At 41.7% G+C, this 17,226-nt stretch overlaps 1 protein-coding gene across 6 annotated transcripts in view; it reads left to right on the top strand.

Annotated features, from left to right (window-relative positions):
• The first annotated feature begins 14,952 nt into the window (after window positions 1–14,952).
• Window positions 14,953–17,226, top strand: part of PCNX1 (pecanex 1) — an 89,400-nt gene continuing 87,126 nt past the window's right edge. For 4 of the 6 annotated variants that reach the window (XM_015630482.3, XM_015630480.3, XM_015630481.3 and 1 more), the window contains exon 1: window positions 14,975–15,209. In XM_015630482.3, coding sequence (XP_015485968.1) covers window positions 15,057–15,209 — 153 coding nt within the window. In that variant the 5' untranslated portion in view covers window positions 14,975–15,056. Of the gene's footprint in view, window positions 15,210–17,226 lie in introns of all 6 variants that reach the window. The other 2 variants (XM_015630477.3, XM_015630483.1) reach the window with 2 other exon arrangements.

Raw genomic sequence — 17,226 nt, 5'->3', positions numbered from 1 at the left:
ATTCAGTATCATTATTAATACAAATCTAGGATTATGATCTCAGATTTTGTCCTATGTTTTCTAGAGGCTTGTGCAGACTACCACTGGACTTTTCAGCTCTAAAACTTATTAAAACTTGGCAGTCCATAGTTATAAATCTACACTGGATACCAAAATGTTGGCTAGTCTAGGCTTCTAGTATCTGTGATCTGTAAAGGAAAAAAAAAAATAGAATGGTATTAAAAAACAAAAGGAAGAGGAATGTCAAGAAAAAAAAGGAAAGACTGCTGGCACAGTCCAACTACACCGCAGTACTAGAAACATACTCTAATTCCAACTATAGCTATAGACATGACAGCACATCTCTACCAGCACGGTAAGAAAATATAAAAGATTAAGGAGATGCCCCTTGGCACATCTTATTGCAGCTCACTCCTTTTACATCCTGTGGTAATTTATATTGCATATTAAATTAACCCAGCACTCTCATTTGGCTTTTATACATTTCAGAGGATATACCACACATGTGTTCCATGGCTGTATCCCCAGATGTAGCCATATATGCCACTCTGGAGATGAATTGCACTCCAGTAGCCAGGTTTGATCAATTGCTGATAATTTCTCCTCAAACAACGTAAGCTTTACTGACAAATGGATTATACTACCATTAAAAATTGCCTCTCTACATTGCTGTAAAGCTGGACTGGCTTTTTTTCCCCCACTTTAGAACAGTACTGCTCTGCCAACATCACTTTAGTGTAGGTTTGTTCTTGATGAGGGGGAGAGGGGTAAGCCACTGGCAACAGAAGCTTTATGAACTGTGCTGTGATAGCTAAGAGGCAGGCTGCAAATCTGGGTCTTCAGCATCTGAGTCAGTAAAGAGAGAGCTCTACTCTGCTTCATAAAATATATATGCTAATCTCCCAGATGGTTATATGTTCTTTCTCCATGAAACAGATGACCTGGAAAAATAAAAGCCTAAAAACACTGAAGAGTGAGAATTCTGGGCCAAAATCTGGAAGCTTGCAGTAGATTTTAGCAGACAGGCTTGGATTTTAAATTTAGTATGGATCTGGTTTCATAACAAAATATAGCAATGGCTATTATTATAGGTCACAGCATAATTTCACATGCAACATGAATAATTCATACATCTGCATCCCTCTAAGAAAAATATTACAAAGGAACACTTTCAAGTGAGATTTCTGTCTGTACTATAAGATTACACACCTAACAGAAGTAATGGTTAACTTTAGCTTAGTAATGATTAACATTTGCACACTGTGTATTACCTCAATCCAAGCCACACATACAGCTCTTGTTTAATTAGTCATAGACTGAGTTGCTGCTCCTGTAAGGGAATATCAGAGCTATGCTGCCACACTGGCAGCATTGTGCCACAGTTTCGCAAATGTGCGGAACAAATATTTAACTTATTTGCAGAACTGTGATTAGTGCAATGCAAATGCTCTCACCAGGGTTCAGCAAAGACACTACAGAAAACTTTGCAGGTTTCTGAAATCTTTATAGGTGTTGATAGCCTTGATCTTTGTTTTCATGTTTCCTGTGAAAAATAAAGCAGCAGCAGACTACCCTGCAGGGTCACGGCCAGCATATGGTGAAGCACTCACTCCAAGCACTCTGCACTGCCCCCGGCACCTCGTCTCCCATTCAAGGCCTTCTGCCCGTGGAACGACAAAGTCTCCCTTGTTTTTGAGGGAAAATGAGATTTTGTTTGGGAATAGCAAAACCAAGAAGGAAAACAATGTATTTTGTTTAGGTTTTGAGTTTGTCAAACAAAGCCTTTGGGTCAGTTTTCAGATCGTCAAAGCCACCCTTGAATATCTTCAGAAAGACAACACAAAAAACTAAGAATCCTGTATCTGAGTTCAAACCATATGGATGCAAACTTCATTTCTAAACATATGGAGACACAACATCCATTAGATAACAGCATTCATATGCAAATCATAGCCTCATACCCAAATCATCACTCTGCTAAATCTGTCATTATAAAGTTATGGACATAGAATAGATAACCTTTTCATCTGGAGTAGCACAAGCCTTTTGTCAATTGAGGCTGATGTCTTTTATCCCCTAATTTGTATTTACTGAGTTAAGTTACTATTCAGAATAATAAAATTCATCTAAAATAAGACCAATTAGGTTAGTGCAGTAGTAATTATCATAGAATTATATAATGGCTTGGGTTGGAAGAGACTTTAAAGATCATTTTGTTCCAACTCCCCTTCCTTGTTCCAATGCCCCTGTCCCCTGTCCCCAGGATAGGGACATCTTTCACTAGACCAGATGACTCAGGGCCCTATCCAACCTGGTGCTGAACACTTCCAGGGAGGAGGCAGCTACAGCTTCCCTGTGCAACCTGTTCCAGTGTCTTACCACCCTTACCACCTTCCTAGTCAATTACCACTAAAGAATTTCTTCCTCATATCTAATCTAGACATACCCTTTGTCAGTTTAAAGCTATTACCCCTTGTCTTATCACTATTTGCCCTAGTCAGCTGACCCACTACAGCTCTCCTGGAGCCCCCTTTATGTACTAGAAGGCTGCAATAAGGTCCACCCGCAGCCCTTTCTTCTCTCTCAGTCTTCCTTGTAACTGTTTTTTGACACATTGTCTTGAGAGAGCAGGCAACATTTCCCTGCTGTTTCCTTTTATTTACAATTCCAGTTTAAAACCTTAGCATAATTAGTTAGAGAAGCCTCTTTTAAAAAACGGATGAGTGCTGGAAATTTTTTTGTCTTGATTTCCCCTAGCAGTGTCTACTCTATGCCTGGTGACTAAGCTCAGATATGATACTGTATCCATTCTACATTTCATAAGAAAACTGGGAGATTTCCTCATACTTACATGAAAGTAGACCTAAGTCTGTTTTGATCTTTTAGTTAAGTGTGGGCAGAGAGACACATCATGTTTTTATTGTGATGCTATCTCTCAGTACTGGCAGCACCAGATCCACAGACAGCCAGAGACATGCACTGAGCAGGGATTTCACATCACAGGGTTGAAGCCACGTCAAGAACTCTGCCTTTACAATCCAGAATTAATTTGTGTTATCTCTTTACATTATTTTCTTTCTCAAATTGGTGGGCTTAATTAGTGGGCTTGGTCCTGCCCACAATCAAGGATACAGTTTACTGTACAGCTGAAGTTTTTGTAGGACAAGGGAAATGTGATTCATGGAGTGAACCTAGACAATTAAGTCCCAGGCTACAGACTGGTCAGTGTCATTGAGTCTAATTGGTACGTGAGCAGTTTCCAAAAGGTACCATTAAACATAACTAACTTGGGAAGGATACATGACTTCTTCTTTCTCGTGGTGTTGTATTTCTCCTCCGAGTTATGCTGCTAAAAGAGCCGGTAAGAATACGATTGGTTAGTGTACGAATGACAGAATTTTTGCACGTATATATTGCTTGATCATAACTCTACCTGCTCCTCCGCTGGTAGGACCTAAAATCCGGCCCGGTGCGGTGGCGGTGGAGCCCCTGGAGCCCTGCGGGGGGCGCCGGGAGCCCGCGGTCCCGCCCGCCCGCAGCGGCTCCGGCCACTCCGCGCTTCAAAACCAAGGGATTCTCGTCCGGGCTATTTTTGTCCCTGCTGGAGCCTTGCGCTGTTTCCTCAGGGCTCAGAGCTCATTGTTTTTGTTCACTTAGATGAACCAATTGTAGTCTACATAGGACGCATTTGTTCTCCAGTTCCTCAAACCATTATTACCTTTTTCCTGTTCCTCTTGAGAAAATAGATTTTTGACACCCTGCCAGGTTGCATTACTGAATTCCCTTGCCTGTTTCAGGGTGAAATCATGATAAAGGCAGGCGCTTTTAGTGAAAGGGAAAAAAAAAAAAAACCTGAGAAAAAAATGTGGAAGAAAACCTTACTGTGGGAAAAAAAGCAAGTTGCGTAATAATGAAGAAATGAGGTAGTGTGAGTCATCCCGCTCATGAGCACTTCATCTGGTGAAGTTAGCACCATCCAGGAGGGAACTTGCCAGGCCCTGCTTACATCCCACAACCAGTAAGCCTAGCCAGAGTTACAGCACTGAAAATAGAACTGCATCAAGTAATTCCCTAGCATAAACGAGAAACCATATCACAGTTGTCTTCAGTAAAAGCATTGACTTTCCTTACCTTCATTTCATTATGAATAACACCACCAGCCTCATCTAGGTCCACAAGGTAATCTGGAAGATTTGGGTCCACAGATTCCCCTAAACACCCATTTTTTCCTTGGAAGACCCCTTTTTTATGGTCTTACCATACTTTTCTCCAGCTTCACCCTCAAACAAGGTCTTTTATGCCCAGAAAATGGGGTTGATTTCAGTTCTTTCCTGTTCTCCAGTTTATCCCTTTTAACCTTCTGTGGATCTTAGGGCTGCCATTACAAATCTCAAGGGTAATGAAAGAGTGAGAGGAAAGAAAGAAACACATGCATTTTGCATGTAACCTTGTTTCTTTTTCTTAAAAACTCTGCAGGAGGTAAGCCAGGTTAACTAACTTTCACTTGAGCTTTGAATAGTCTTAATTCAATTGTAACTGTACATGCACATCTAGGACTTCCGTCTAGACTTTTTCCTCAGCTCTGCTACTGACGGATTCAGAGAATGTGACAGGTGTTCAGGTTTGTACATTCAAAGCCTGACTAAATCTCTGCTCACTTCTACCCATTATATTGTATAGAGAGTGTTAGAAAGAAATATGGGTCACAAACACAATGGACATTGCAATTGCATTGGCGGGGGAAAGAGGAGGTGTTACGATAAAGGACAAGATTTCAGTAATGAAATCTCTACTTTTCCTGAAGACCACACAAGGCCACACATGCAGACTGTGAAGCTGCTTCCTACTGAATTTCCTTGAAGGTCACTCTAGCTAATTGAAGTTGATGGATTTTCTGGAGACATCAGTCCCCCTCCTTCTAAACATTTCTAGCCTGGAGCTGATATTCATCCATCACTCCATTAAACTCAGTCCCTCATAATTTCTCTGATGTATTTATGAGAAAATCTGACAATTTAAGCACTTGTCTCAAAGTTTGTGATATGATGAAGGTACACAGAACCAAGAGATGAATTTAGCTAGTGAAAATACCATCTGACAGAAGCTCCTACCAGGCCTGCCAGTCATAGAGAAGTCTTTTTGAGAAAGTATGTGCTGTTTAGATCAGTTCCAAGAAGTAAGGCAGAAGGGAGGCCAGTGAAAAGCTGGACAATTGTAAGTTCTGAACTGTTTACTTGTAAGATTCAAATCCTAGACACTTTCTGCATTAAAAGAAAAGCAGAGATACGCATAGTTTTCCTGATGTCAATAGATGTAATAGTTGTGAATAAAGATGCTTTTCAATCTGGAGCTTTCAAAATTACACCTGAAGCTTTGACTTAAAAATATTCTAAAATGTTTTTTCTTGTTTTCCATAATATGTCATTTACAAGAAAGCATTTAGTTGCATTGTTACAAGCTAACTGTGAAAAAATTCAAAATGCAGTCCAAGAGTCAAATTACTTTAGCTACCTGTACTTAATTCTGTTGTTACCACAGTGAACTGTTTTTCCTATGGCTTATGTCTCACTCAATAGTGAATTAAATCTTGGGAAAACTTGTTCTATTGCAAAATATCTTTTTGTGGTGAAAATATTTTTTGCAACAGAACTTCCTCTTTTCATGTCACAGCACATGCTGAAACAATGGCAAAAAGATAAATTACTCCCAAACTAATTTTAACTGCTGTAAATTTTGTAACATGATCCCTAATTTCTGTAACGTTTAGAACACTGTACATAACAGCTATAGGCATATGGCTTACAGATTTCTGACACAACCTTCACTAGCATTTCTGGGTTCTGTAAGCAGCACAAAACAGAGTATAAGTCTCTCCAAAAGGGTTGCTTACTCCACCCTTCCTTTGTTTCAAAGTGGGGGTTTTTTTGTTTGTTTTTTTTTTTTTCTTTTTTGCCTTTAGGGTTATTTTTAATGTTAGCTCATTTCCATTGTTTATCTCCAGAAAAGTGTTTCCAGACCATTTTGCAGTCACCACTGCTCTGGAAAGGCCAATGAAAAACTGGAGGTTATATGTTTGCCTGGCTGATGTGGTCAGAAATATACAGATATCATCAGCATCCTTCACCTACAACTAATTCCTATGTTTTTTAATAGTTCTCTCCCTGATCATTTTTCATTAATTAATCCATCAAACATTTCCCAAAGGATTGAATATGTCTTTCTATGCTGCAGACTGATAAAGAATGCACCAAGACTAGTGCTATTAACGTGGACAGTGTTCTGGAGTGAAGAACACAGCAGCTGCACAAGGCACCCATGCAAGTGGTGTTTGGAAATGCTCTCTGGATTACCTGAGAATTCCTAAGGATGTGCCATGAGGGATTTACAGGCTGTTCCATGATGCGTGAATTCCCTCATTTCTGAGCAAAAGATCAGGAAGAAACACTTCAGAGGCTTGCACCTTCTCAGAGAGTATCCTGTGGGGTTTTCCACACAAGGGATAGACAAATGAGCAATGTTTGTAGAAAACTGTTTAGACTGGCTGAGATCTGGAATTCATCCACTTGTAATTCTCTGGCCCATGAATTTCACCACTTCTGTGCTGGTCATTATCTGCTCCTGATATGAGCTAGGAAACACTCTCATGGGATTAAGAGGTATAGGGGAAAGAATAGCCTTAGTTTCATCCCACTGCCTTGTCTCTGAACAAAGAAAAAACTCACTTTTGCCTCTGCAGTCAAAATCTATCATTGACTCTGCAGAAGCTGTGACTGTTTGTGCAGATGATATGTTCATGTAAAACCTGACTCCGTTTAATGGATTAAGACCTGGGAGATCTAGGTGCTGGATTTGTCAGTGATTTACATCATGACCCAGAGCAGATCACTCTCTTTGTAACAGTTCTAACATCTGTACAAAGCAATTAAGGATACCTTCTTTGCAGGTTGCTTTCATCGAGATTAAAAAAATACATCCAACATGCATTAGTATCAGTGCCACTTAACAGATAACTTTGAGTTGCGAAGAGTTAATCTATTTCTAAGTCCACTTTTCTTGGCTGCACAAAGTTCTCTAATCAATCTGATGCTATCGTGACACTGCTCATGATGAGTATCATCAGGCTTTACTTGTGTGGCAAAGAATTCTGATGTCAGACCTCATGGACACAAAGATAAATAGAAGAAGCAACACCCAGTCCGATGTGAGAAGAGGCTGAAGACTATCAGGTCATGCAGCTGAAAGAAGATTTGCATGAAAAAATTATGCTGTCTCAAAACCTGTGGTGTATCTATACATATGCATGAACACACAGGTCCATATATACACGTACACGTGCTCTTTATTCACAGGGATTGCCTTATTGGGTTACAGCAGAGAGCTGGCTGAAAGCAGAGGCTGCAAGGAGAGACAAGTCGAAGTGTGCAGGTGGTTCTCTATAGCTATGGGTTTCTTTTAGAGTAAGAGCTTCCTCCCACATCAGTTTAACCTGGAAGGCTGTTTTTTGAGGTAGGCCAAAACCAGTTGCCCCTTGAATGGCTGTAACAAATCTATCCATCCAGCACAAGAGGAAGACCTTTGTTGCTGCTGCTGTTTCCTTGATAAATACTTGTGCCATCTCCAGCTGGCTGCCAAAGACCCTTTCTTTAGAGGCCATATGTCCTCCCTAAGAAAGTTCTCATCACACCTCCTTCAGGCTTCCATCATTCTGCTGTACTTATGCTCGATTTCATTTAGTTCATGAAGCGATGCAACTAGGATGATGGCCTTCTTCAGCTTGTGCTTAGAGAAAACATGGCCTAGGGAAGAAGAAACAATTGTCTATGACAGCAAATGTAAATCACTGGGTAGCTCATCTGGGTTTTCTTTCTAAATACCTCTTTAAAGGATTGCTGGAACACAAGTTATTTTAGATCTGCCATAAAGTGGCAGTGTTTCAGGGCATTCCCCCCCCCCCCCAATTAATAATTTTCACATTCTGAAATCTGTCAACTATATCTCCAGGCACTGCCAATTCAAGCAAATACAAAAAAGAGTATTCACAACACCTCAGGGTATGATTTCATCTGTTCTTCTACACTAAACAGGTCTGACCTGCTCAGTATTTATCTGGGAGACCTCCAGAGAACAGAAAGAAGAGTACAGGAATGGGCAGATCTTGTGAGGCAGCTGAGATTTCTTGCCAATATAAATCATGCAACATCTCTGGGAATTTAAACTTTGGTTGTTTAAAAAATAGCACTGCTTCTTCTGTGACCGACCTATATTGGCACTGAAGCACTGTATGAGTAGAGATGCTACCTTCCAAAAGGGATTTAAAACTGAGATTCTGCAGCTCTTTTCTCAAATTCAGGTTGTTAACTATGGCCGCATTCCATCTCAAGGCAATGAATTACATACTGTTTCCAATAGTCTTGAATGTCAAAATTATTCTTCACACCTCCTACTAAAGCACACAGTCACTGCCATGTTCCACTTCAGACAAGGCTGTATTCAGTGAGGAGTCTTACATACACAGTTAGGAAAGGAGTTGAAATCAGACAGAAATATGAAGTTACTTTTCTAATTATTCAGAATGAATTTAAAATCCAAGAAAGTTCTAGGGAAACTGCTAAGACTTGCAGGACCTGTCACCTAATTTTCCCAAGTAAATCCTTGTAAGAAATGCAATTGCATGAAATTGTGACTTACATTCACTTCAACATTCCCACCTTGCACTGCCACTAGTTATTCCACAGATTTCCACAGCTCCCTGTTGATAAGACAGGTATCTTAACACTATTGTCCAAACTCTGCCCACATTTCCTCCTCAAAGTTCATATTTTTGCCTCTTTTCAGTACCCTGAAATTGATAGGCATTTAATATATGTTGTAATTCTGCCTCTGGCAATGTACTTTAAATCAGAACTGTTTCCTAGACAGGGACTGACCAATTCAAAAGGCTGAACTTTCTTAGAAAAATGGCTAAGAAGAGCCATAAGAGAGATGAAATTCTTCTAAATTGAGAAAATTCTCTTGGGGGCTCATTATCTTACTATGGGAGCTTTGTACTTCAGACAGGGAGTTTAACTGCAAACAAACATCTTAAATGGCAATTTATCCTAATGACATCACAAATCATTGTTTGGTAGAAATCTCTTACAGAGAGGCACCACTGTGCTGTACTTTAAAGAATGTGGTATAAATGCTGCTAAAATACTGTCAGCTGAGTGTTTGGATAGTCTAATTTTAGCCTTGTTTATTGTGTTTCATCTCCATGGCATTTTTAGGCAATTCATGTACCAGAAATGCTAGCAAATTCCTCTTTTTCAGAGACCTCACAGTCACTGGGACATTGATGATGCTTCTTGTGATTTCTGTATGGACACATTCACATAATTAGGTGCTTTAATGTAAAAGTGCATAATGCCCTTACAGTTTTCTTGTAAGAAGAACTAACAGCTATTTTTAGGAGGAAAATACATATAGAACTCCACTCTTTCTCCACCAACGGGACTATTAAGCCATTCTGATTGATTTTTCAACCATGATGAAGCAGCTGCAACAAGTTAGGATACGGAGACTGTGGCCTACATAGCTGTTAAAAGTGTACAGCAGAAAGATGCATAAATACAAATTCTAATATGAAATAAAAGGAATGGAAGATACTATTGTTCAAGTGGCAACTTACAGAAAGCTGTTATCAACACATTGGTAAGGATTTGTTTTTATTAGCTGTCACGAGACTTCTTTGTCTGTGTGGATCTATTTTAAACAGTTTTTCCCTTTCAGCTCTCCCTGTTAATAAGAAACTTATGTAAGTGCTCTTATTTGGAAAGACTCTCGCTTTGGTCTTCTTATTTTGTCTTAAGAAAACCACAGGGCTCAGACAATGTATGAATAGAGCTCAAAAGGTACAGCAGGCAGCTGAGATAAATCCTGCAAGGGCAGGATTAGTGGGACTATGGACTCCCCAGTTCAGCTGTTTGCAGATGAGTAATTAGCATCCTCCTCCCAGTGACTTATCTCCTCCTCAGTAGCACTGTAAGGTAATATGAAGGGATGCATTAGTCAGTGATAGTTGAAAAAGACATTTTAAAAACCCCAACAAACCAAACCTAAACCTTTTTTCCTCTTTCTTCTATTGTGAGGGTAAGACCAATGTTCTCCCACACTGAGAGGGAATAGTTTGGCTTTCCTACAAGATGCTGGGAAGGCTGTATCCTGAAAGCACAGGTGGATCGGGAAGTGTGATTGGTGGTGTGGCTCTCTGCAATAAAGCAGGTGTGGAGAGTAGCCTGCTATAAACCTGGGGCTGCTGGATATGATGTCTGTGGTCTATGCTAGTACAACACAGAGAGGATGTCTCCTGTTATGCAACCTTCCTGCTAGTAAATCCCTTTCTGGCCTGTAGTAAAACACTAAAGAATAGGCATATTTTTATGTTGTTTCTAAAGGCTATATTCTGGTAGGGGGTCAGGATAATATATAGGGCTAGATTTTGTGAAGTAATTTCACATCAATCTCTTAATATGCAAGGCTCAATCTTGTGTGGCTTCTAGAAATGAAGTGAGGTTTGTGAGAGGATCTGGTTTATGCTTAGAAGTTTGTTTAAAACCTGTGCAAATAGCAGATAGGCTGCTGTGTGCTGCTGATGTCATGGCAACATGTTAAGTAGAGTCCTGTAGTTGCTAAAAACCACTCTACTGTAATTAAAAGTTAACCTAGAACAACTTCCTGACAGGCTTTATAAGAAAATTAGCTATCTTACAGTGAAATTAGGCTAGCAAATATTATTGTAGAATGACTTTCTGCATTCTCTCACCCTTAGAAATAAGTTTCCTTTTTAATTCTCATATAAGGTGAGAGAATAAAACACATCACTGCTCTTCATGACAATGTTTCAAATTCATATAAAACATTTGCTAACGTGGTTGTAATTATAGGGAATGGTAGGGGAAAAAAGTCAAGATATAAAATTATACAAAGGTTTAGTTCCTTGGTAGCAAGTATACATTTTACTGTTGTTTCTTCAGAAAAGCAAAAAGCAGGTGCACTTTTCTCCTAGACTGATCAGTTATATACATTTTTTTATTTTTTTTAGGCAAATGTATTGCTCTGGTTACTGCATGCAATTCACAGAGTAGTCTGTGTCAGCAGGATGCAAAAAGTGGGGTTGAAATGCTGGTGCCTAACTACAAATCCTAAGTCAAGGGATCAATAGGAAGACATACAAAAGTTGATAGTGAGCAACCAAGGCCTAGTTTGTCAGCCATCATCTGAGAATAGATACTTTATCCAGCACAGAGAGAAGTGCTACCCCTCATAACTGTAAAGTGTGTAAATCAGTGCTTTTCTTGTTTTCTGCTGATTGTTTTATTAGCTGCTCACAGATTGGAATCATACAGTGATGATTTACTTTAGCAAACACTTTGAAAGTCACAAGCTTTTTTTCTGGACATAATAAGTTTTTGTCTAATTTAGGCAAAATATTTTTTTTAACTTTCTGTTTCACCTCTTGTCCTAATTATTAGTTATGTTCTCATAAAACTTAGTAATTCTCTTTATAATTAATTTAAAAATTATGATTTTGGGTATTCTGTGAACGATGTCTGGAGGGAAAGTGTAGAACCTCATTCTCTGAATGAGAGGATGAGAGACTAATGTACTTCTAATGGTGCAAAGAATGCCGCAGTATTATTCTTAGAAATAGCAGTGTGTTGAAGCATTTTTGTGACAAATTACAGTGCTTTATTACTGTTTTGATTAACTTCCTCTTCTTGCAATATCACATGTTGGTTGGTCTCAAATCACTTGATTTAATGCTCAGTCTCTTGAATATTTTATCTAATAAATTGTCATGCTGTTTTTTCTAGACCAAACTATTTTTCCTGTACCCATCCTGAAGAAAAACTGTAAGGCTAAAGTACAGTGGAGATGATAAACTCCTTATTCGTTGGCATGTACAGATTGAATTTACTGCTGTTGCTTTCTATCGAGGTGTTAATTGTTTGTTCCCTCATGAAAGCTAATAATTTCTTTTTTCTTGCCTTGTTAACGATGCCTGCAACTGGACTTTAAATCAATTTTACTTTTGGGCATGGATGGATTCCAAAAATATTATTTCCCTCTCTTGTGTCCTAATGTTTTCAATCTGTCTGTATTTAAATAGCTAAACAATGAAATCTTAATTGTCCTCTCAAGCATGCGATAATCTCTTCCTTATTTTACTGGATGCAGACTAGATCCTCCCATGATGATGTGCACTTGGACAGGGCTATCCGTGTGAAGCTAGGTTATGCTGTTTTGGATCAGAGTTGAGTCTGTAATTTTATTTGTATTTTATGTAAATATATATATATATATATATGATATTTTGGTTCCTCTGTTTATTTTTTGCTTCTAACTTCCACACACCCATCCCTCCCCACCCCCATCCAATACCCCTCTTTATAATATGACTGGCCCACTGGTCCAACAACTTCTAGGAGTGGGGCTGGGGAAACAGCTGGATGTTTCCACAGCATTCAGCCTCTTACACAGGGGCACTGTTAAATAAGAATCATTACTAGGATGCTGAGGCTAATCTGTCCAAATTTGATCAAGGGCTCCTAAACAGGAGCATAAAGGTTTCTAATGCATTTACCATAGCCTTCAGACATGTTATTAATGAATGTTATCCCTCTTGTCTCCCTTTGTGAAGGTGAACAGCTTTTATGTAACATTGATACAACAGCTGCTGAAAGATCTAACGCTTCATAATCCTGATCATCACAGAATCAAAGTATATGTATGGATAACACAATCTAACAAATTCATCTTTCAACAACTGTATTATAATTTTAGTTTTTAACAGTATTTTGGCAAATATTGTGGTTGAAACAGTTTTATTTTTTTCTAAGCATAATATAACTAGTGAGGCTCATCATGCTTGGCTTTAATGCAAAAGGATAAAGGGACTTCCCCCTCCTCATCCATGATAATCCTCTGTAGTTTTTCACTGTTGGTTCTTTCCCTTCCCCCCATCTTTATTTCCTTTAATATCTCAATCCTGTTTGACAGAGTGAAAAAACGCTCTTTCATAAAATACTGCTCCCAGATTTGTATTTGAAAATGCACTATCCAAAAAAGGTTTATTTCTTTTGTACTGGGGAGAAAGCTAATGTGGATGAGGCTTTGTGTTCATCCCTTCTCCCTACTTTCTCACTGGGGAAACAAAAAATAGATGAAATACATTTGCTTTGAGTCAGTAACTTCTGTCTTCTGGTTTTCCAAGAATAGCCAAATGCTGCCATTGGCTCACTAACTGTCAGGGAGACAGCGGAGACTGAAGAATTAATGCAGCCTCTTGAAAATACCAGCCCAAATGCATGCTCATCATGAGTCATGGCTGAGTGCTTGGGTTATTTCATTCCTGCAGATTTTCTGCAGTGGAGACCCAGAGTCACAGAATGGGTCAGGTTGGAAGAGACCCCCACAGTGGGTCATCTGGTCCAACCTCCCTGCTCAATCAGGAACCTCCTATAGCACATGGCAGAAGATTGCATCTAGACATTTCATGAGTATCAGGGAGACTCTGCAACCTCTCTGGACAATGTGCTCCAGTGTGTGGTGACCTGCACAGGAAAGAAGTTGTTCCTCATGTTCCTCTGGAACTTCCTGTGTATTTCTGCCTGCTGCTTCTTGTTCTATTGCCTGCTACCTCAGGAAAAAGCCTGGCTCCTTTCTTTGACACTCTCCCTTCAGGTACTTATGGACAATGATGAAGTCCCCTCTCAGTCATCTCTTCTCGAGGTTGAACAGGCCCAGTTCCCTCAGCTTTTCCTTGAGAGGTGTTCCAGTCACCTCATGATCTTTGGAGCCCATAGTGTTTGTAGGAAAAGGATTCCTCTCAACCCTTCTTGAGAGCACTGTCTAAATGACTTCCCTAATCTGTCCCTTTCTAAATAACATGTGGCTTTTGGGATGTGCATGTCTAAGGGGAAAGCTTGAAAAGCTGGCACTTGATGAGAACTGCTGACCTCTACAGATAGGTGAATCTGGAAGTCAAAATTTAAATCTGTGAGAGACTTGTGGTGCACCCGTGGCCTGTATTGTTTTCTCTCTGTAAACTGTAATGGTTCTGGCTTTTTAAGTGTTGCAACCTACAGCAAATCCTGTGATGGGGATAGACGTGCCAGGGTTTTGGTAACATTGCTTTGAGAGTAAATGGAGGGATGGGGGGGGCTCAAAAAGTGGTGATGTTATTATCTTGCCGTAGGTTTGGAGCCTTAGAAGTGTATGCTGGACAAATGTCTTCTTGCCCTCCTGCCAGGGGAGGATGCAGCACTTTGCTAGGAGTCCAGCCCTGGGAGGGGGAAAGGAGGTTTGAAGGGGAAAGGACTTTAGACTGGGCTCCTCAGAGGTGAGCCTGGAGATGGCATAGCTGAAGTGCATCAGCACCAATTCCTGAAGTATTTAGGTTTAGGCTGGGCATCAGGAAGAATTTCTTCATAGAAAGGGCGATTGGACTTGAATGCGGTGCCCAGGGCAGTGGTGGAGTCACCGTGTCTGGAGGCCTCCAGAGAAAGACTGGATGTGATAACGCCATGGTGTGGTTGATACGGTGGTCGTAGCTCGGACTCGATGATCTCAGAATGTTTTCTCACCGAACTGATTCGGTAACTGTTCCAAAGGAGGTCCCATTTCTGAGGAGAGTGTCTCCACGTTCCCCAGCACCCTCAGCAGGCGGGACCCCCGCGGGCCTCTGGGGGGTGGAAGGCGGGACCTACGCTGGGGGCCGTCCCGGGCCGCCAGGGGGCGCTGCGCCGGGCAGGCGGGGGCGGGGCTGCGGGCAGGCCGCGCGCAGGCGCAGCGCTGCCCCCCGGCGGCGGCGGCGCGCGTCCCCTGCCGCAAGGGCCGCCGGTCCGTCGGCGGCGCGGGGGCGGGCGGGCGGCCCGGGCCCGGACATAAGATGGCGGCGGCGTTGCTGGGGCGGCGACGGCGGCGGTTGCGGCTGTCGCGGAGCGCGGGCGGTGCGCGGCTCTGCCCGGGCTCGCAGGGCGGATAGAGCGGGGCCGGCGCGGCGGAGCGGGGCCGCCATGGGCTCCCAGGTGCTGCAGATCCTGCGCCAGGGCGTGTGGGCGGCGCTGAGCGGCGGCTGGTACCAGGACCCGCACCAGGGCGCGGGGGTCAACGCGCTGCACCTCTACCTGTGGCTCTTCCTCCTCGGCTTCCCCTTCACCCTGTACATGGTGAGCGCAGACCCGGCCTGTGCCGGGGGTCGGCCGGGCCTTGCGGGGCCCGGAGTGTGGGGGGGGGGAGGGCCGGGAGGGGCCGCCGCGCGCGCGCCCCCTGCCCGCGGCGCGGCCCCGCGAGCGGCCCCGGGCCCTGCGGCCGGGCCCCCGCTCCGCCGCGGGCGGGCCCGGGCCCCGCGGTCGGGGCTGCGGCGTTTCGGGAGCACCCACCCGTTACTGGGAATCTCTGGGTGGGCGCTCTCGGGGCGCGGCGGGGCTCTAGGCGCTGGCACTTTGCCTTCGTTTTTCTGTTTACTTTCCTACAAAATTGGAAATACCTCTGGCAGCTTCCGCTGCTGATCATCTGGTAGGTCAGTAAAAAGCAGTTTCTACAGGAGGTGTCAGATTTAACCAGTGTTTCTGGCTGGCAGCAGTATCAATTTCTGACTTTTGAGTCTGGTGGAGGGATGTGGTTCCATAACATAGAAGTTTTATTTGGATGTAGCGTGGTGTGCTGGCTGGCAGTGTATTTGGATAGCGTGTTAGCGATAAGAATTTAGCCTGGTTTTTTTTGTTTGTGTCCAGATTTCAGTGTACTTGGTTTGCGAGAGTTCCTGTCCTATATATCTTTGTACATTCAATCGAAGCTGTTAAAATACTAACCTTTAAACCTGGAAACTTTCTTGACATTTGGACTTGGGAACACACAGAGGAAGGTGTGATCAGTTACAAGAAAAGGGGGCGGTTTCCTGTTGGCCAGTAGTTTTTTGCCCTGTGTAAGGTGTGTTTAACTTATGAAATGCTAATAGTTTACTTTGTTTTTTTAGTAGAGAAATGTGATCATAATAGTGTGTTTTGACCAGTTTTGTGCGTGAGGTAGAACATCATTTCCAAGATTGCCAGATGCTGTGACAATGTAAAGTAGAAGTTGCCTTGTGAAAATTTATTTAGTGATTGAAATGCTGGAGATAAAATCATATGCAAGTGCAGTTGCAGAAGTTGAGAGCTCTGAGGTCAGGCCTTTGCTTTGTTTAAAAGCAGTTTGTAGGGCTGCAGTATGAGATACTTCATACTAAGAAATAGTTAAATGTGGGAAAGGAGGTTACAACTCTGTGGTTGTTAATTCATACTATAGTGTCTTGGAAGAGGCAGCTCTAATGCTTTTTATTTGAAAACTTCTGGGCTCCTGGTAGTGAAACTAAAGGCTGAGACAAATTGCTTTTAAAATGAAGTTACATGAGAACAGCTAGATAAAACTTAACTAAGCAGATACTTTGTATGAGAACTATGAATCTATCTATTGAAAGTTCTGCAGAATATGGGAAGAGGAGACACCTTTTGGTTTCAAATACGGCTTTACAATTTTTTTTGAAAAGTACTGCTTTTCTTTTTTGACAGAGCAGTCTATTTAATTAGTACTGCCTTGCTGAGAAGGCTGAATACACCTGTGGGGACAACTGTATCCTGCATGTACAGGAGACTTTTGAAAGGGGACTAATCTATATTGCACATAGTCTATTGACAAATGGTAAATCTGGACCAACATTTGACTCTCCTGCTGCTCTTAAAGCAGTAGGTAAGCTTCAGTTACCTGTACAATGGGGAAAACTTCAGTGTTGCTTAAGCACTTTTTCCTGTGTAAAGGGAAAAGACAGACAGCAGTAAGCTGCTTTGGGTTTTGTTGAGGTCAGGGAAATTCTCTTGCTTCATGGCTCTGGACAAGTTAAAGATGCAACAAGTGCCAACTTCCCTGAGAATAAGTAGGGAGATTAGTCACAAGTTAAAGGAGATTGAATCATATTTGGCTGTTTTCCCTCTTTCCACCCTTTACAGTTTAAGTGTTGTCTAGACATAAACTAAACAGGCAGAACTGTGTTGGTCAGCTTAGCTCTTTAGCATCTCTTAAGCTCTTTTTCAGAAAAAAAGCAATAAGAGTTTCATTGCTGTTTGACATACATAAATAAGCAGAACTTGCTTAAAAAGTCTTAGGTAATTGTAATCTGAATTCTGAGCATGGCTCACTGGTGTGTAGGAG

This window comes from Parus major, chromosome 5, assembly GCF_001522545.3.
Source record: "Parus major isolate Abel chromosome 5, Parus_major1.1, whole genome shotgun sequence".
NCBI classification, from domain to species: domain Eukaryota; kingdom Metazoa; phylum Chordata; class Aves; order Passeriformes; family Paridae; genus Parus; species Parus major.
This window is presented reverse-complemented; position numbering and strand designations above follow the sequence as displayed.